This window comes from Thamnophis sirtalis, unplaced genomic scaffold, assembly GCF_051295495.1.
Source record: "Thamnophis sirtalis isolate CommonGarterSnake01/CBP01778 unplaced genomic scaffold, rThaSir2_p1.2 scaffold_8, whole genome shotgun sequence".
NCBI lineage: Eukaryota > Metazoa > Chordata > Lepidosauria > Squamata > Natricidae > Thamnophis > Thamnophis sirtalis.
The window spans coordinates 32,204,575-32,225,609 of NW_028261388.1; the positions used below are offsets into that span (position 1 = coordinate 32,204,575).

The 21,035-nt window shown below is 34.8% G+C and overlaps 1 protein-coding gene across 7 annotated transcripts in view; it reads right to left on the reverse strand.

Annotated features, from left to right (window-relative positions):
• The window catches only part of SENP7 (SUMO specific peptidase 7), a 35,502-nt gene extending 14,514 nt beyond the window's left edge, over nucleotides 1-20,988 (reverse strand). For 4 of the 7 annotated variants that reach the window (XM_087721389.1, XM_087721388.1, XM_087721387.1 and 1 more), the window contains exons 1-13: nucleotides 20,871-20,988; nucleotides 16,102-16,148; nucleotides 15,720-15,827; nucleotides 14,246-14,325; nucleotides 9,599-9,796; nucleotides 8,290-8,487; nucleotides 5,681-5,784; nucleotides 4,506-4,675; nucleotides 3,620-3,968; nucleotides 3,120-3,286; nucleotides 2,551-2,688; nucleotides 1,261-1,294; nucleotides 511-690 (exon numbers count right to left, since the gene is read on the reverse strand). In XM_087721389.1, coding sequence (XP_087577515.1) covers nucleotides 511-690; nucleotides 1,261-1,294; nucleotides 2,551-2,688; nucleotides 3,120-3,286; nucleotides 3,620-3,968; nucleotides 4,506-4,675; nucleotides 5,681-5,784; nucleotides 8,290-8,487; nucleotides 9,599-9,796; nucleotides 14,246-14,325; nucleotides 15,720-15,827; nucleotides 16,102-16,140 — 1,765 coding nt within the window. In that variant the 5' untranslated portion in view covers nucleotides 16,141-16,148; nucleotides 20,871-20,988. Of the gene's footprint in view, nucleotides 1-510; nucleotides 691-1,260; nucleotides 1,295-2,550; nucleotides 2,689-3,119; nucleotides 3,287-3,619; nucleotides 3,969-4,505; nucleotides 4,676-5,680; nucleotides 5,785-8,289; nucleotides 8,488-9,598; nucleotides 9,797-14,245; nucleotides 14,326-15,719; nucleotides 15,828-16,101; nucleotides 16,149-19,501; nucleotides 19,615-20,870 lie in introns of all 7 variants that reach the window. The other 3 variants (XM_087721391.1, XM_087721390.1, XM_087721392.1) reach the window with 3 other exon arrangements.
• Nucleotides 20,989-21,035: the final 47 nt, after the last annotated feature.

Genomic DNA, 21,035 nt, shown 5'->3' on the forward strand with positions numbered 1-21,035 from the left:
ACATTTTTGCTACCCAGAAATCCACAAGGAGGATTTGTTGATTTATGCCACCATCTAGTTAAGATAAATGACAACACAGATTGCACTTATTTTATGACTTCCCCATATTTTCTTCAATTTCTGTTTACGGGTTTTATATACCATGGAGTTAAAATATTTACATCTTCCAAAGCTGCATGAAAACCAAAAATTCAAGACTACAAAAGTGCCATATGTAAAATGCTAATCAGCAGTATTCAGAATTGATTGGAATGATTCTTTTGACAGAGCAGTATCCAGAAGAATCGGAAATGCAACTATTTTTATAAATTAAATTTAATGCATTCAATTAGACACTGCCCAACTTCAAAGTGATTCTGGCAATCAGAACAGAAAAGACAGTGCAATAATTATAAAAGAAATAATAAACAAACCACACTCACTCTCTCAAACAAACTGCACCCCTTAGAATTTCCAAGCCATATTTATTTTATTAATCACATTTATATAGCAACTCATATCTACACATACCTTGCTTATTTAATATAATTCTTCCTAGTTGATTTTCAACTTGTTCCATATAATCTAATGAGAGCCAAAGAAAAATGATAGCACTATTCCCAAAATTGGATGAATCTTTATTTGTCCAAAGTCCAAATCTTTTTAAGTGTAGGGAATCTATTGAGAGTACAATTTTCTTGTTCAATGCAACTGTAGAGAAAAATAATTTAACACATATCAATGAGATAGCAGATCTGCTCTGGATCTATGAAAAATATGCAGTGGTAACCTTTTTGCCACTAACAGTCTTAAAACAGTGTTTTCTAGAAAGGGGCAGAGGCAGGCTGTTTAGATTTGACATGGGCTGTTGTGTCTCTGAAAGATATATTTATGCTTAGCTCACTTTTTGACAATCATGTATATAATTGTTTTAAAATGAAAACAGCATTGGCAAAATAATAAGTCTTCTGCTTCATATTTGATCAACCAAAGTCAGAAGGTTTTTAAAAATCCCAGGTTATCTGTTACTTTAGTAGTATATTATTTAGAATTATTCTGGTAACAGGGATCAGAACCATGATTTCAATGAAAAGGTACATATATTACATTTTTAGAACCGATCCAACAGCTCTTTTTATTGTAAAGGAGATACCTATACCAAAAAGAAAGACATTAAGTGAGTACTAATTTAGTTATAAAGTCAAAATTTGAGTAAGTTTCTTTTAAAGTTTAGTCAATCCCTTTGCTTAGGAAATACAAAAAAGCAATATAGAATCTTACCTTCAAATGGGATTGTAATACAATTGATGGTAAACTTCAAATAAAAAAGAAATAGAAAATTAGACTTTCTTAGTACAAGGTATTAGAAATATAGTCTTAGGTTAGAATTTGTATGGTAAGAAAGTAGGTCACAATACTTTAATTATTTAATGTTTCCAGAAAGTCGTATTGTAGTTTTAAAACTTTAAAATGCTAAATACACCTAAGATTTTTATGACAACTTGTATTTTTTTGTTTAAATTCATATCAGTTGCAAGGCATCTCTCAATTGTAAAATTTAATAAAATTATTTTCAAGTAAACAGCCAATTTTCCTTTCATAAAGTTCCAAAAAGACATTCAAAAAAATTTATGTAAATGGAAATTGGATTATACAGCTAACTACTCAATATATGACTGTAGGTGGCAAGTTTATTTTATTAATCAAAAAGGGGAGTGGAGAGCATACCAGTAGGAACTAAATGGAGGATTTAGGAGAATTTGGTGAAAACTGTTGTTAAAGTGGCAACAGTTATAATGAGGAACAAATTGAGATATTCATTCAACTGATAATATTATAATAGAAAGTTTTAATAGATATAATGTAAAGTTTTTAAAAAGTAGTAACAGTTTTCAAACTGTTCACACATTACTTTATAAATGTTACTACTTCTTTGGGATAATTGATACCATTCTTTCATGTTCACCAATTCTCCCAAACTATTTCTTTTATTTCAACAATTCCTTGAACATTCAACTGTATAACCAACGCACATAACAAAGCCATGTCAAAATTTTGCATACTTTAACTGTGCCTCCATGTCAGATATTTCAGTAATTTGAAGCTACAAGCAAGATTACGGTCCTAAAACAAATAGGTTAATCTTTCTCTATTCTTTGCGATGTATTGATGAATTGTTTGAGATGCATTCTTTGAGTTGTATTGCGTTGGGGGGGGGGTGCACGAAGGAAGGCTCAGCCAATCTCATTGTACACATGTTGTACTTTGACAATAAATGTTTGAATTGAATTGATTGTGCAGAGGAAATCTAGATTCAAAGGCCAAACTAATTATGGGCAAGTGAAGGCACACACTTAGCACCTGTTCGGCTGCTCTCTTTAGATGATGCACAGTCCTTGCACCCCTACGTTCACTATGAATCACTGTTTGTTTTGATCTGAATCTCTGCAGAGCTGAACTATTCTTCCAATGTTACAATCACAAATTTATTTAGTTTCTTTTTTAATTCAGTTTTAAAAGTAGATTTCTGCAGAGGAAGATCCCTGGCTTCAATTACTAACATAAACTTACTCTAGCATATCCTGCTGCTGCTCTTTTATGTTTTCCAAAATACATCCTTTCAAACTTTATATCTAAGGCAAGGGGCACATGCTCATTGATGGTGCTGTGATCTGCAGAGGAATGAAGAACAAGTGGATCAGCTGATACCTATGAAAAAAAAATGCACAAATTAATTAACCATTCTAACAAACCATTCAGCTAGCTATTTTAAAATAGCTTCTCCAAATTCCAAATGCTTGATTTCAGAATTTTTACTAGCAACCAGACAGAAACAAAAAATGTATTTTACTCATGTATGGAATACCTGATATACAAGAATCATATGAAGAAGCCATTTATACAATCACTAAGCTTTTAGTACCTTTCTGACTCTCGCTCTCACTCTCTCTTCCTCCCTCCCTCCCTTCTCCATATATATTAAAAGCAGACTGTGTAAATGTGCTTACAATTAATGTGCTTGTTCTTTGCTATGAGATCAATATACATGATTGATGAGAGAATAAATATGTAAGGTTATTATTTTGGGATGGTGCAAAGGTGTGAATTCTAACATATATAATAGAGCAAACATTTATTACTTCTTTTGCTTTGCTTTTGGTCTCATACTGTGATGGATCTTCTGATAAATGTAGAACATTTTCTTGTTCTTTGTCCGTTTTTTCCATTTCATGGTCTTTCTCAGTCTGAAAATATATCTCAGGATCCTGTAGCTCAGAAAGTTCTTCTTCATCACTAGAAAGGATAACTGAAATAAAATAAAAGCAAAATAAATATGATGTAAAGCCTGAATATTCCTATTAACTCAGTGGCACCTAACCTTTTGGGTGACAGGGACCAGTTCCATAGAGACAGGTTTTTCTACGGACCGGAGGGAGGATAATTCCGTGTGCTGCTTACATCCTGCAAATAGGGCTTTGCTTGTTTGCATGGCCCAGTTTCTGGCATGCCATGACCCATTGCCAGTCCACAGACCGGGGTGGGGGAACCCTACTATAACTGATAAAATTAGTATAGCTTATTTGTTCAAATTCATTTATGTCTACCCAAACCAAGTTTTAAAATGTTATAAAATACATACTTGGCTCTGATGACTCCGCCGTCTCCTTATTAATTTCAGATTTATTCAATGGATTTTTCAGTGGCGAAGTTGTATTCACTTCCTCCTTCACAGAAGAGCTGACTACAGACAAAATAGATTTATCCTCATTGGTGGAAGAATATAGCTTTCTATCGGGAGAAGAATTTGAATTATTTTTACTTGGACAGCATCCAGTAGTGCCTAGATCAGTGGTATTTAATGTTTCATTAAAATCTGATTCCAAAGGCTGCTGAATATTTTCCTCCTGTAGACTGGGTGTAAGATTCTGGTGGTTCTCACTTGAATCTTGGTCACCAGGTGATTGAACTGATTCTGTCTTGTGTTCTTTCTGTAACAATATTAAGAATTGAAAGTTCTTTCAAGCCTTAGAATAGCAACAGCACTTCGACTTACATACCGCTTCACAGTGCTTTACAGACCTCTCTAAGCGGTTTACAGAGTCAGCATATTGCTCCCAACAATCTGGGTCCTCATTTTATTGACCTCTGAAGGATGGAAGGCTGTCATTTTATCCTGACTCTAAATGTCTATGTTTGGGCAGGTCTGTAGATCATTGTTATGTTCTCTCTCATACTTAACGGAAAACGATTGCTGTTTTGAATCATATGAGTATTGTAACCAATCACATGATTAGTAGTCTGTGTCTGCTTTCTCTTTCCTTCCTCTGGTGAACAATTAAGAATAATATACTAACAGAAGGTACAAAGACTTTTAAAGACTCATAAATAATGAATTGGCAGTGTATGTTTATAAATATAAATGTATACCTTGCCCTTGGAGACCCAGTTTTACTGGCCTCACATCTTCCATTTGCTCCATATCCACTATGGGCCCTGAGAAATTCCACTAATATATATATACTTGCCAGTAGTGATTTTTTGGGAGAAGCTTCATTCCAGTGGCTGCAGAAAACACCTCTTCTTTTTCTACTTTCATTATTCTGACAGCTTGACTTCATCAAAGAAGGAGAAACATTTTTGAAGTCCTCTTGTCTTTTCTCTGTCTTGTGTCCACGTTTATTATTGATGCTGCAGTCTTTATTTAAAATAATGAAATATTGAAGAGTCAAATGGAAATACATTTTTATTCATACTTCCATTCAAGCCCATTTAATTCCAGAAACCAACCACTCTACCTCTGTTTCTCCTCTTTGTCATGGTATGCAAAGAGAAACTGAAAGCTAATATCTGGCAATAGCAGGAAACCAATGGCTGCTGGATGTCTTGGCAAAGCTACAATCATCATCTGCTGATGGTATGTGAAGTCTAAAATAGCAAGTTTGGCAATCTCTACATTAACGGTTGGAAGAATATATGAAAGATAACATTTTAAAATCTTAACAATCCGAAACGATTAGTTTTGATAGTTCTAGATGCATAATCACTACAACGGGAAATAATTTCATTCCAAATATAACACACTACAAATATTCTTTGTGACCAATTTTCAGATACCTCTAAGAAAACTGTAAGATTATTATCAATAGCTTATTGAAGCTGTCTGTTGCCTCTACATATTACTAATAATTTCAAGTCTGCCCTATATTCGCTCATTGTATGTGTGTGTGTTTAATCTGCTTATTTGATATATTTTTAATTATTTAATTATAATTTCAATTATTAGAAAATGAAGAAAATATCCATTCTGTTTCATCCTAAACTATATTAAAAATGAAGGTAGTCTTGATGTCTGACATGTTCTCTGTGAGTATTAAGTCCTATAGCATTTGGGGCAGCACAATGTTTAAGTAATTGCTTCAAAAACTTTCATATAGAACTACAATGCAAATAGCGCATATATCTCTGAGATATGATATGCCATGTAAATGACCAGAATGACTTTGTGGATGAAATTATCAATGAAACTAACACTTATTTGTATTTTATGATAAAACAATATGTATAAAACACATTGCAGTAATACAATAACAAAATGATTGTGCTGACTAAAGTTGGCCAGGGCCAGATAGAGAACTCTATCCTGGCCAACTTTATGTTTTATCTAAATATTACAGTTGATTAAAATACATTACTTACAAACCTTCTAGCAATACGTCACATTTTCTTAAAGTCTGCAAGGCATTACTAAGTTCTGTATCTTTATATTGTGTCTTTTCATGTGATCTTTTTGGATAATTTTCATATCTGGGAAGAAACAAAATTATTAATTAATGTTATATTTTTTTAAAAAACAAGTAAACAACACCCCCCAAAGTATAGCTCAACTCCTGTAATTGAGCCAATTACCATATGTTATGTAACAGATAGAGTGTTGTTAAATTAATATATATTCCTCAAACCAGATCTCAATAAAACTGCCAATAATAATAATTCAATATCCAGGGAAAATAATCGTCTTTGATAAACCTTACAGCTCTATTGGCTGTAGATGATTAGAGCACTGAACACTGTGTTTATTTTTTATGGCTTTAAAAAAAATCTTCTCTATTGCTCACAGTATTTGGAAATAAACTTTAGATCGGTATCAGTAGCCGAATCATATGTAATGGGAACGGCATATTTGTAGGCTTGCCACAGTAGCAGGAAATGCTACTAGGATTCAGTAAATCACCCTGTCATACCCACTTTAAGGGATTTTCTGAGATAAAGTTTTCTCAGTATTCAAATTAGAAAACCTGGAGCCTGATGGACATGTATGAATAGAATCCAAAGTTGAATTTCCATTTCTAAATTGTCTTAGGCCAACAGGATTATAGGCTCTTATAATTACAAGATTATATTATTAGATTCTATAGATTCAAAATTTGATTTTAAAAAATGCACATTCTTTCCCTCACTACTGATATAAAAATTCACAAATCAAACTTTCACTGAAATGGTAAACTAGTATTTCAGTTGTTCAATACTACAAATAATTCACAGGATTGAAGGGGGAAAATTCTAAACCTCAGATCAAATCAGCTCAACAATAATGGCAATGGTGATTATGATGATGTTGATGTCACCAAGCCCTCCATTCAGAAAACTAGAAGTGAAAAAATGAATTTGTTGAGGAACAATTTATTTTACTTTACTACTGATAACTTGGAAATAAATACAACTCTTTCATTTCCTCCTAATAACCTGGAGAAAGTCTATCATCATCATCATCATCATCATCATCTCTAAATAAAAAAAGCTCCAGTGCAGAACATATCAGATTGCAGTTTTATTTACTTCCAGGTCATGCTACTTAAGCTACGTTAAATGGAATTACTTTTGTAAAAAGTTTTGAAGTTTTGAACTATAAAAAATGTATCCTATTTCCTCAAAAACAAGACCTCCCCGGATAATAAGCCCAATTGAGCTTTTGAGTGCATGCGCTAAAATAAGCCCTCCCCCAAAATATTTCAACACAGCAGCAGCCATGAGGTGACCATCCTCACCACTTCCTGCACCTCAAAAATAATAAGACCTCCCCAAAAATAAGGCCAAGTGCTTATTTTGGGGGTCAAAAGGAAATAAAACACTGTCTTATTTTGGGGGGAAACACAGTAATTGCTTGGGTATACTGGCACATATTATTCTATACCACACAAAGCTAGGCCTAAAAACTAATTAAATAATAAAATGCAATAACTTATTACATTTTTATAAATAATTTGCTTATTATCCGCATCATAGTACAAGTACTTTTAAAGAAATGGGTTAGCGACCTAACTCACAAGAGCTATTTCTTATAATGAGAGAATAAAGACAAAGTTATTACAATAATTCTGTAAAAACAGAATAACATTAGAGAAAGGAATAGCCTTAAATAAACTTATTAAAACTGGTTCTTTACCAATTCAATAGTTTTATTAAATACATTTTGTCAGAACCACATGAGATACTGAAAAAGTATGAAAACTGTTTGAAGTATACATTGAAAAGGCTAATCCCAAGAAAAATAAGACATTTTTAAGAAAGGGGTACAATTAAAAATAATTCCATTTAATTCAAATCCTAGAACAAGTAGATTACAATGATATAGTTTAAAACAATTTGAAAACACCTCAATAATTGCAATGTATCAGTTTTTAGAACCCTCATTAAAATATATCTTTTATAAAATGAAAAATACAATATCTCTTCCTAGAAGACAAAGAAGTTATACTGAAAATAAAAAGACAATTCAAATTCTATAGTTTTAATAAATTAAGATAAACTACTTGTTCTCTATCTTCAAAGAATTCAGATCTTATTTTTTGATAAAAGTTTGAATATTTCTATTTTATTTCAATGTTAAAACATGAATCTATTACGAAAATTAGGTTTGTCAACACGGAAGTCTTCCCAATAGAATATATTATAATGGAACTTTGAGTTTATATAATTTTTTTATCTTTTCCAATGATTTCCTATGTCATCCACAGAGCAAATGCTCCAATGCAACCCTTTAAATCAAACCAATAAACTGCAAAAAAAGAGCTCAGTGTGCATACAGATGTCCTTATAAGCACATATGAAGAAAGGCTACAATATAACTAAAATTATTTTCTACTTAGATAAATTAATACATAAAGCATGCATGAACTTGTTCCAGCTGATTTAGTGTTTTGTTGTTTAACTGTAGCTTCAAATATATATTCCTATATGCATTCGTTTGAAACTCTATTTTTAGTGATAAAGAGGAATGCAATCGATAAAACACTGTTTTGAATGACATACCTTTTAGAAAAAATACAGCTTTGTTGAGAACTTATTGTTTGACATGATTTTAGGCTGGAAATAGATAAGGAGGGTTGTTCATCTGATTGCAGCTTGTTAGCATCAGATAATTTAGCATCAGTTAAATGTTGCTTTTGCATGTATTCTCTTCCTGTTTTTGTCCTCAGAATATTCCTCAAGATAACTTTAGGTTGCCTGCTATACATATAATAATTAATAATCTTCAATGCATCGAAATGGTGAATTGTTATATTGTAACTGTCTAAATAATCTCAAATTTTCATTTATTATAGCTCCCCCCCCCAAATGTTCAAAAATGAATGAAAAGAGAAAGTAAGTGAAGTATTCCAGAAGAAAAATTCAGATATCAGTTAAAAATGCTATTGATGGTTTCATTGACTTTCTGTTGACACTGATATCAGCATCATAAAAAAATAAGCATGCATTGCAATGCAGTAAATAAAATGAGAAAATCCATTTTGAACAGAGGAAAATGTTCATCACAATCAAACCTTACTCTCAAATGAATATAAAAGGTCAATAGAAAAATCCTAATTAAATTGCCATCAATTTAGTAAATTATTGACTGGTCTTTTGAATTAGAAGAAATATCTGCAATAATACACACATACAAACACAAAGTTATTTCTTTCTGAACTCTGTACGTAGTATTATCTATAAAAACTATTCCTAAAGAAGAACATGTTTTCAAATTTGACTGTTCAGTTTAGAATCATAAATTATGGTAAAATTACCATGGGAAGGAAAAGGTTTGGCATATTAAAAGGATCTGCTGCACAATGCCAATGTGCACTAAGACATCTGTTGATCACCAAAAAAGTATTTGCAGACATTCTGCATTTTCAATGTTTTTTTTTTAAGTCTTCTGCTGGGACGCTAAATTTCTATGTAACATCAAGGGATCTACAAGGGAAGAAGCCTGCTGCTATTCTTAATGTCTTCTTCAGAAATAGAATTGAAGAATTAGTTTAATGAACACTTAAGAAAAAGGTTAAAAGAAAAACAGTTGCGGAGCGGGAAGAGGGAAAAGAAATTGAATTTTTTTCCAGATGTTAAGCTTAAATCAATTCTTCCCCGATATGAACTGTCAAAGAGATGTAACTTTACAAATTCCCTATAAAATGAAACAATTCTAAAAGGAAATTATATGGATGCCTCAGGAAGATTTAGTGAAGATATTAAAAGTGAAAAAAAATGTATTGTGGAATGCTTATTCATGAGACAAATTGCATACAATTATTTTAATAACATGTTGTGTTATGTCTAAGACAGACTTAATTAGACATACCTTTCTGATAAAAAGAGGGATTGATGAAGAGGATTTAATATGTGCCATATCTCTAGAGTGTCAACAGATGAGGAGGTTTGTTGATTTGACTGCAACTTGATAGCATGAGATAAATTAGCACCAGTTACAAACTGCGTCTTTATATATTTTCTTCCTAATTCCGTCTTCAGGACATTCGTCAAGATAACTTTGGGTTGCCTGCCATACATGTAATAATAATGATAGCAAATAAGGAAGTTGAATTAGGATACATGAATTCAACCAAGTGTCCTTCATAAGCCAAATTATTTCAGCTAAGGATATTTATTCTACTCTACAGAGGGAAATTGCTTCTACATTTTCCTCTTTGACACAGCTTTATTTGCTATACATTTGCTTGGCCATTGTAGTCTTCTTTGTCTTCACATCAGTAATGACTGAAATCGTTACCAAGGTTTTGCATTAGAAACATATTTTGTGATAGTATGCAGCCATTGTCATTGTGCCTAAGTGGCAGAATTGGATGTCTTGTTTAAAAGATTCTGAAATTACTGTAGGAATATCCATGATCTAACTCTACAAGTTGTCAATACAGGAATGGTCACAGAATAACAATGAAAATCCAGTAACTAAAACTGGAAAGAGAGGAACTATCCAAAATTTGAATAAGAATTTACGCTTAATTACAGATGTATCTTCTTCGCTCAGTTCTGACATTAGCTTAGTCTACACTCTTAGTCTTTTTAAATTCAGAAATTCAGATGGTTAATTAGGGCTGTTTAGTAGTACTGAAATGGGATACATTCAGCAACTTAGAATTGTAATCCAGAAATAAATTTCAAACTCTAGAAGTTATGAATTTTACATGTAACAAAACCCAAGTCAGTAACTAGACATCTCTATGATCTTTGTGATCAAAGCATATTAACAAGTCCTATAGATTTTAGTTATAGCATATAGTTCCACCAAAATCAAAACAGCAAATAGAGAACACTTAGGATAGATGTGATAAAATCAAATTTTGGTTCATATATTCTACACATTTGGGCAAAAGTAAAGCAAAGCAGCTGGGCATAAAAGACACAGCAAAGACTCTTAAAAGTACTTTTTGAAATAGATGTGCAAGCCTGGAAAAAGATTCAATAACATTAATAATTTAGAAAGATGCTTTGTGCACTACAGATTTTTTCCAATGTACTAGGACATACAATTATTGGTATTACAGTAAAGAGCTGCTAGTCCCAAGTATTTTCTAGTTTGTCATTCTGTGAAGTCCATCTTGCCAGCAGGCTGAACTGAAAAACTACATCATGGGGAAAAAAATAAGAAATCAGGTTTCCAAGGGCCTTGATTACTGTTAGGGCTATGCAAAAATTCAGAAAGTAGCTTTGAATGCATTCTATAGATATAGATGGGTGTAGCTTCCAAAGCAGTTGTAAGCAGTGGAACCTTGAAAAAAGCTTCTGCTTTAAGAATCTGAAGAAGTATTTTCATATATGCTCATGAATATTGCAAATTACCTCTTTTGATTGATTTGTGTAATTCCATTAAAACCAGCTATATATTTCCTTTGTCAGCATACATCATCCAATCAAGAATGAAATACTAATACTAGTCTTATTATCTACAACATAACGGAAAAAGTATAAAATAAAAATATCATGAGTATCCCTGTGCAAAGCTTAATGAAAGGATGGATAACTTGAATCATAAGAACACATAGCAGTGGTGGGATTCAATTTTTTTTACTACCAGTTCTGTGCACGTGGCTTGGTGGGCGTGGTGTGACTTGGTAGGTGTGTCAGGGGAAGGATACTGTAAAATCTCTATTCCCTCCTCACTCCAAGGCAAGGTTACTGCAAAATTCCCATTCCTTCCTGATCAGCTGGCACTCGGGAGGCAGAGAATAGCTCGGGGCAGGGCCAGTCAGAGGTAGTGTTTACCGGTTCTCCGAACTACTCAAAATTTCCGCTACCGGTTCTCCAGAATGGGTCAGAATGTGCTGAATACCATCTCTGCCACATAGGTCTCTCAAAGCCTAGAATGCAGTTCCCAAGTTGCTCTAAAAGTTATTGGAAATGTGATAGAATATATTGTCTACAACCGAAAAGTTCCCGACTGAGATAAAATTGGAGATTTAGAACAAAGTCTACTGATGTGCTAAGTCAGTATTTCTTTTTCATGAGATTCAGATGAAACAGTAAAATTGCTGAATTCCTTGTTCATGATAAAACAGTACAATAACATATTTGGAAGGGACCTTGGAGGTCTTCTAGTCCAATCCTGTCTAGGCAGGAAACCCTACACCGTTTCAGACAGAGGCTATCCAACATCTTCTTAAAGACTTGCAGTGTTTTGGGGCATTCACAAGCTGTTCCACTGATTAATTGTTCTAACCGTCAGGAAATTTCTCCTCAGTTCTAAGTTGCTTCTCTCCTTGATTAGTTTCCACCCATTGCTTCTTGTTCTACCCTCTGGTGCCTTGGAGAATAGTTTGACTCCTCTTCTTTGTGGCAATCTCTGAGATATTGGAACACTGTTATCATGTCTCCCCTAGTTCTTCGTTCTCTTAAACTAGATGGGCTGGATGATATTTAACAAATATAAGCCGACATTAGCTGAGGCAGAGATGCTACCAATGGTTCATTTATCTGTCCAGGTGAGTGTTCTGGATGGAACTTCTACCCCCCACTCCCCTCAAGGTCAGTTTCACAGCTCAAGACTGATTCTGAAACTATTCTTGTCTTTAAATACAAAGGTGAAGTCTGCAGTCTTGTTTTCATCGTCCATGCCCTCGTAATCTCTTTAGATTACTGCAAAATGTTTAAGAATTTAAACATTTCAGTTAGTATAAAATATTGTATCAAGAGTATTGCCTGAAATTGGATGATAAGAACACCTATCAGTTTGTTATGATCTTCACTGACTCCAATTTACATTTGGTTCCTTTCAAAGTGCTGGTTTTAACCTATAAACTCTTTATGGCTTGGGACCACCATATATGAAGAAATGCTTCTTCCCATATTCTGATCCACACTGTATGTAACTTTTCAAGGAACTGCTCCTTATGCTCTCTCTTACTGAGATTACTGAAGTGTGTGCTTTGTCAAACATAGTGCCCCAATGTTGTAATTCTCTCCCCAACAATATGTATTGGCATGCACTTAATATTTTATTAGAACCGGAAAAATATTTTAATTCTCTTAGGACTTTCAATAATATGTTAATTCTGCTATGGTTTTAATTTTTTGCTATTTTGCAGTATATATTAGTACAGTGTTTTTCAACCACTGTGCCGTGGCACACTAGTGTGCCGTGACATAGTGTAAGGTGTGCCGTGGGAGAATTACTTTATATATAGTCAATATAGGCACAGAGTTAATTTTTTTAAACATTTTCTAATGGTGGTGTGCCTCGTGATTTTTTCCATGAAAAAAGTGTGCCTTTGCACAAAAAAGGTTGAAAAACACTGTATTAGTAATACTTGCAAGACCACATTGCTCATTTTTCCAAAGGATAAGAGAAGGAAAAGATTCGTTCCCTTCTTTGAGTCTCTCTCTTTCCCTCTTACTTTTTCTCATTCACTGCTGGAGGCTTCCAGTTTAAAGCAGTATTTTGCAACCATGGCAACTTTAAAATATGTGGACTTTAACTCCCAGAATTCTCCACCCAGCATTTTGGGAGTTCTGAGAAGTGAACTCCATTTCAAAGAAGCCAATGTTTAGAAATACTGTATTGTTAACAAAGCGGAATGGCGTAGTTATTCTTGTAGATATAAGATCAGAATGAGGAACAGTTTGCATTGATTACTAAAAGGAGAAAAAAAGTTTAAAAGTTTTGGAACTAGAAAGATCTCCTCCTTCTAGTATTTGCATATCTTTGCTTCAAAAGTCTCCATTGACAGGGGGTTGTAATCTAAACAGATATGGAACTGTCTGAAAACATTGTAAAACTGATTATCACCTCCAAACTGGCAGATGGTAAACATATATGATTTTAATATAGTGCTTTGTTTATTACTGATTTCAGTATCTGTTTTGGTACTGTTGTACCTCGCTTCAATATAGATAAAAACAAAATGATTTAATTAATTAATTAATTTGTTTGATGCCTACTTCACCACAAGGTTAGACTTCACAGTAATACAAATTTATTTATTTATTTATTTATTATTGGAGGACAAGCTGAGAATCTTAGGTTGTAAAATACATTGGTTTTGGCTTATCCTCAAATGGGCCTATGTGTGAATATATATGGTAATACTTTTTTAAAGTACCTCTATGTCAGTGTTTCTCAACCTTGGCGACTTTAAGTCCTCTGAACTTCAACTCCCAGAATTCCCCAGCCAGCTATGGCATAGCTGGCTGGGGAATTCTGGGAGTTGAAGTTCACAGGACTTAAAGTCGCCAAGGTTGAGAAACACTGCTCTATGTACTTGTGAATAAACTCATCCACAGGTAGCTGGCTCATCTCATGGACTAAACTAACTCATGGATAAGCCAACTGTGAAAATTAAAAGACATGGCTTATCAGCTATAGCACATTTTTCATAATATTTTCATTAAAAATTTAAGGATCAGATTATCTGCAAATGGGTTTATTCACGAGAATGTACAGTAAGACATTATTATATTTATTTTATTAATTTATGAAAAATCATCAGCTCACCCCAATAATGGTCTTTCATCACCAATGCTTTTACTCTTCCAGTTTGACTGAATCCTTTTATTCCTTGATCCTGATGCCCACTGAAATAGGGATGGAAAGAGATAATGTTTCAAAACATGTAAAAATGTTTCAGAAAAACTGAGCACAAGATACATTTTGAAAAATTACCAAACTTGTAACATAAATTGATATACAGCATTTTTTGTTTAATAAACACGCTGCTGAATAATAATTTGATTGTATAATTTCCATTTCCAATGTATGGAAACTAATCAAGCAATGAACCAGAAACTTCCTAACAGTGAGGGCAATTAACCAATGGAATGGCTTGCTTTCAGAAGTTGTGAATAAAATCTGAAGAATTGACAACCTGCTTCTTACACTGGCTCACACTGTTCACACTGACTATTATGGCAATTATGAGGATTGAAGGGCATTTACTTGAATATGCTGTTCTGGAACTATGAATTTAAGGTCAGTTCTAAAACCATGAATTTAACTTCCAGGTTTATCTGAAAATAAGCACCTCAAGTTATTTTCTTCTGTTGCTAATAGTATCCGATCAAGTGTGGTTGGCTTTTTATAGAAACCATATGTCTTTGTGTCTTTCTCATATCTCGATTGTATTTGCAGGTGTGGACACCATGCTGGGTTCACCCCTTGGTTTTGTAGTTTTAAATTCAATTTGGAAAACTGTTTAGTTTTAAGTTCCCCTTCTCATTCAGAATATCTTTATATGTTACGATTTTTTCCAAGTTTATAACTTTTGGATGTATCAGTGCTTCCAACACCTCAAGTTATTCTCTTGAATAACTGGTCTGTTCTTGAATACCAAATATTGCACTCATACAGTTATACAATTACTGTATTTTTCGGACTATAAAGATGCACTGGAGTATAAGACACACCAAGATTTTGAAGAGGTAACTTAAAAAAAAATTTTTTTGCACTCTACAAGCCTCCCCAACCCTCTGCACACCTCATTTTTTGTAAAAAAACAGGGCATGCAGAGAGTTTGAGAGGCCTGCAAAATGCTTCTGGAGGCTGGGCAAAAACAAGCAAAAAATGGCCTGTTTTTTGCAAACAGGGCATGCATAGCTTTGGGAGGTTTGTAGAGTGCTCCTGGGGGTAGAGGGGGTGCAAAAATGAGCAAAAAACAACCAATTTTTTGCTCGTTTTTGCCCTCCCCAGCCTCCAGGAACACTTTGTAGGCCTCCCAAACCCTCTGCGCATCCATTTTTGCGAAGGGGGCATGGTTTCAGGAGGCCGAAAATGCTGTATTCAGTGTATAAGATGCACCAATATTTTCACCCTCTTTTTTTGGGGGGAAAGATGCGTCTTATACTCCAAAAAATACGGTACACCTTTTAAGTCATTATAGAATATCTAATTTTAAGAATATGGCTAATAAACTTATCCAAGAGTACTTCTTAAATTCTCCAAAACAGTGGAAAAGGAAAAGGCTATTATTTACCCCTTGAAATGAATTTTGCAATGGGTGAATTACTTCAAATCTTGACAATGGAGATTGAATATGCTCCTCATCTGGCTTTGTGTTGGATCCTTTCTTTGGTATTCGATACTGATAAAAAATTGCATTCACAGTTGTAGATCAAAAGAAAAAAAATGTAACAGCACAAGAAGAAAAAAGGACAAACTTAATGCAAAGCATTACATATAGAGTAATATATCATTTACAAAGTCAATACACATGTCAGAATATTCATTTTATAGGACATTACAATTCTCCTTGCATTATAATGCAGTAAATAATTCACTAATTGTTATTTATTTTATGTGCATTTATTTACCACCCTAAGTGATGTACAACATTGTCAAACTCAATGAAAACTTACATTTTGTGGGTATGAAGATGATTTTCCAGATCCTTCCATAGTTGCGGCTGCATAAGACAGACACAAAACAACATCTTTATGTATTGTGTCATAATTAGCACTTCCAAAAAGAACTAATTAAGATTCACACAGTAACGTTAGGAGACATTATCTATTTCCCACATGTTAAAGGATGTGTATCTCTTGTGAATTAGTAGCCTCCTCTAATGGTTACTTTTTTCTAAAACAATTCATAGCTCCACGGTAACTGCAGATCATAAGCTTGTCAAGATATAACATAGAGATATTTATTTAAGTTGCACTGATAAACACATTTCTTCAATGGTTCTCATCATGTTTCTAGGCACAGTTCAGATCATCTCTTGCCATAAATCAGCAACACTGTCCCTTGTAATGTAAATGTGAATTACAGCATGATATTTCTGATACCATGCCAAGCAAAGGCATTTTATTCTCCTAGGTCTCATATTATGTACATTTTAACATTCACTCTTATCCTTGCTATTTTTACCCATCCATTCAATTGTGTCTGATTTTTCTCCTGGATAAGCAGTTATCCTTGTTAAGGTTTTCCATAAGTAGTTTGCCATTGCCTCTTCCTATGATTGAAACAAAGTGACTGGCACAAACTCACCCAGCTGGCTCCGTGTCCAAAGGGGACCAGAACTCAGCATCTCCTGGTTTCTGGACTGATATCTTATTCATTGCACCAAACTGGTGAGTGACTGTCTGGACAGGCAGACGCCCACGCAAGCAGGAGATGCAGATGCACAACTGTGGCCAGTCAGCTTGGAAGAGTGATCTGTGACAAGACCAGCTAAGTACAACAACTCTGATGAGAAACAGTTGCCATCCCTGCCGAATCCACAGATGAGAAGAGTTGAACACCAAGAGGCACAAGCACACTCCTCGGAGGCTACTCAAGAGGAGGCAGCTTTACCCCTCCTAAGAAACACCAGTTGGGTTGATTTAAGCAGGTAGAGGGAGTTGAGTGGTTGTCAGAGACAATTGTTGTTTTTTCAGTGTGACATCTTCAGCTTCTTGCCTTACTCCTTTGCTTCATCTCAGAACTTTGTTCCTGTGCCATGGTTCATGCATGTTCCTGGGACTTGTGTTTGGACTTGGACTTTCTTGGGGAGACCTGCTCTTTGCTTCATTGTCCTTCAGAACTGCTGAAGCCAAACAGTTGGCATCCTTTTTGGTTTGCTTGCTGTCAATTTGCCTTCGTTCGCTTCACACTTGTGCCTTGCTACTTTGTGGCCAGCCACACACCTCATTGTTCCCTCCATTAGTCACATTCTATTGGTAAACTCCTGTTGTCCTTGTTAGAAGATGTCAAGTCACCGAGGTCGCTACAAATTGTGGGAAATTGAAATGGGGTTTCGGGGAATGCTATACAGACGTTAGTTGTGAAATAAACATAAATCCCTCTCAAGGGATTTGAACTGGATATCTGTATCCAGTACTTGAGGGGCTGTCATAGAGAAGAGACAATTGACTTGCTCTCCATAGCACCAGAGGAAAAGTAGTATTGGGCGGAAGCTTATTTAAGACAGATCCAACTTAGAAGTAAGGAATAATTTTCTGACAGTAAGAACAGTTAAGCAATGGAATACCTTTCCTCCTAGTGTTGTGGGTGCTCCATCACTGGAGGTTTTCAAAAACAGACTGGACAATCATTTGATAGGGATAGTAAGAGGCTCTTGCCATGAGCAGAGCATTGGACTAGAAGACTTATGAAGTCCCTTCCAGCCCTATGATTCTATGTTCCATCGATGTATAATGGTACTCTGTTTTAACCCAATATCCAGCATTGTTATTATTTCACAGATAACTTTTTTTCTGCTTAAACAAAAGGCAAATGAAATTGTAGCGGTCTCTAAGTACAGATAAATCATTGCAGGTTTTTGATCAGCAGAACTAGTAACAACTTAAGCAAATAAACTCTAGCAATTGTTTCCAGAATCAGAAATACAAATAGAGACAAGACATATTCTTCTTTATACATCTGTTTTCACTATAAAAATATTTTCTAGCGGGAAGGAAGCCACTCAATTCATGCCTTAAGCTTAGATTTAATTAATATGCTATGTCTGAATATACAACAGAACTAAAGCTGAGATGGAATCCAATTTGAAGAAAATAAAAGTATAATTAAGCTCTCCTTTTACCTTTAGCTTATAAATACATGGAAATTATGTTTGCTGATTTGATTTAATAAGCAAATTATGGTCAATTAAAATGAATAATGTAATGTTTGTAAGGATGCACCAATAGATATCTGTTGTAAGAAGGAAGTTCCGGTGTTATTTGTAAGTGTTGTGTATGTTTTTGTCAATGTGTATAAGTGTTTACAATAAAAAATTGAAAAAAATAAATAAAATAATAAATTAAGATCTGTACAGCAAACAAAAGCAGTGGAACTAAGAACTTTTATTGTCCATTGTTGTTAAAGATATTTAGAGAGCTATCTTGCATGGGATGAGGAAAGGGTTGAACATTTCAACTACTCATTCAATGTCTTTATTTCATTCCTTGCATATCTCATGATGTTTGTGTGTGTAAAAGAAAGTTGAGGTTTCCCTTTTCTTCTCTTGGTTTGAATAACAGAACCATAATTGGTAAACAAATTTTACAAATCATAATTTTAAACTGAATTAAGAAAGGACTCAGCCTGAATATTACCTCTTTATTCACTGTCTGTGTGTTATGCTAAACCTAATCAAATAAGGTATAGTGTGCAAACCTAATGTCTCAGGTCAGCAGTTGAAAAATAGGATAAAGTGAGATGCAATTGTAATCGCCTTGTAGGAAGATAAAATATATATGTTTTCGTAGATTTTCATGGGTGTAGGTATGCTGGTCTTGTTGTATTCAGGTCTTTTCCTGTGTATCTTATTTTAGTATATACTATCAATCAATCAATATACCTGTAGTAATATATAGTACATCATTCCTGACATATGGTTTAATTCTTAAGATCGTATTTTATAATTGATGAATAACTGGAGCTTAAATATCTTAAATTATACAGGTGAAGTATAGCACTTCAGAAGCCATGAGCCTAAGAAACTTTTCCTAAATATATTTATTAAATGTATGGTTCCAAAAAGAACAGAAGACAGCCATTCATTCATTCATTCATTTAGACAGGCTTATATCCTGCTCTAATAGTCAACAAAGTGAGTATTCACTTAGATATATGAGATTATGTAGTAAATCTTTCATTGGAAGAAATATCCAGGTCCAGTTCCAAGTCGAGAGAAAGGCAATGGAAATAAAATGGAGGCTAGAGGCAGATTGGAAAGAAAGGTCCCCTTTATTGATGAAGAGAACCACCAATCACATGTGATTCTGGGACAGCTAACAAAAAAGAGTTTAGAGTGGGTGGGTTTTATACCTTCTGGATTCCTATGGGGTCATGTAGTGGTCATGGCTGGCTCTGTAGCAGGAGTGTCAAACTAGCGGCCAACCAGCCAGATGCATCACGCACAGGCCACGGCCACTCCAGCTCTACAAAAGGAAAAATCATCACAAAATGTCACATGATGGCAACGTGAGACTGTGGGTTTTGACACCCGTGCTCTATAAGCAAAAGGGGCAGTGCAAATCTTAGGTGTTTATCTGAGCTAATTTTGCCAACCTTTAGCTTGATTGTGTTGCTTATCTGAAGTTTCTGCCTGACCCAGTCCTTTAGGGGAAATATTCTAGCCTTCCTTTTTAATATTCCACAAAGTATTTCATTTTTCTGGGGGAGGGAAGTGTTCCCACACTTTCTTTATGACAAGATTACTTTTAGTTTAGTGGAATGAAGATGATAACATTCAAGCATCATATATACAATATAAAAATATATTTTATAGAGTAGCATTTTCAGCACATGCCTAATCAAAGAGGAAAAAGGTTAATATCCTTCATATTGAGAAATAGGGGGGAGAATCAAGTGACACACAAGATTAATATTGGAGAATACAATTACTATCCTTAAGTATTGCTAAAGGAACATTTGGCATATAACAAAGGAAGATTTGCAATATACAACATTTGCATCTATACAGGCATTAAAAATACATGTGGTTACTAGTTAGTTCAATGTGAAACTTGCACAGCACCACCAAAGAGCGTAGCCCCTGCATTTCCTGGCCCATGGTGTTAACGTTAGTTATTTGGGTCTACCCTTTCATATATTGCCAGTTGGGGGATAATAACCACGCATCAAAAACACACGATCTAACTCACGCCAACTGTTGACAGAATAAAGAATCTGTTAAAAATTCTGCGTTCACTGCAGCAACTTACACGGAGTCCCTTATAAAAAACTGAATCATCTAAGGAAACGAACAGGATGAGACTAACGGAAGCAACGTATATCTTTATAATGTAAAAAAACCGTACACTTGTGTTCGTCGGGGTGTGTGTTTCTTTGTGAACATAAAAAATGCACAAACATCCGAACTGGGATGCGGAAGGAACAGAACGGGCTTCACGCCCATAAAAAAAAAACCACAACAACAAAAAAAAAACCACGGAGGTAACTGCGCTGTAGTTACCATTTATCCACCAAGGAACAGGCACTATTAGCCTGCCCACCTCGCCGTTTATGGGGCGCACCATATTGCCCTGTCGATTGCTTGAAACCCCTTCGCAGAGCTTCCTCCAAGGCTACCCCTGCAGAATCCAACTTCCTCCCGAAGAAAGGCTCGCAGCAAACCCTGAAACAGCTCTAACTGCGATCGACCAGCCTGCCGATGTTTCTTTTTCTCTCTCACCTGATCCGATTGAAGCCCCGCTACCCCTCCAACCGCGCTCGCCTTTGTTGATTCGGATCGCCACCGGCAGACAACTGCGCCGCTTCGTGTAGCATTTCGCCCCCCCCCCCACTTCCTGTAGAGGCGCCGCCCTTCGGAGCCATGTGGCCTTGAAAATCGTTGCGA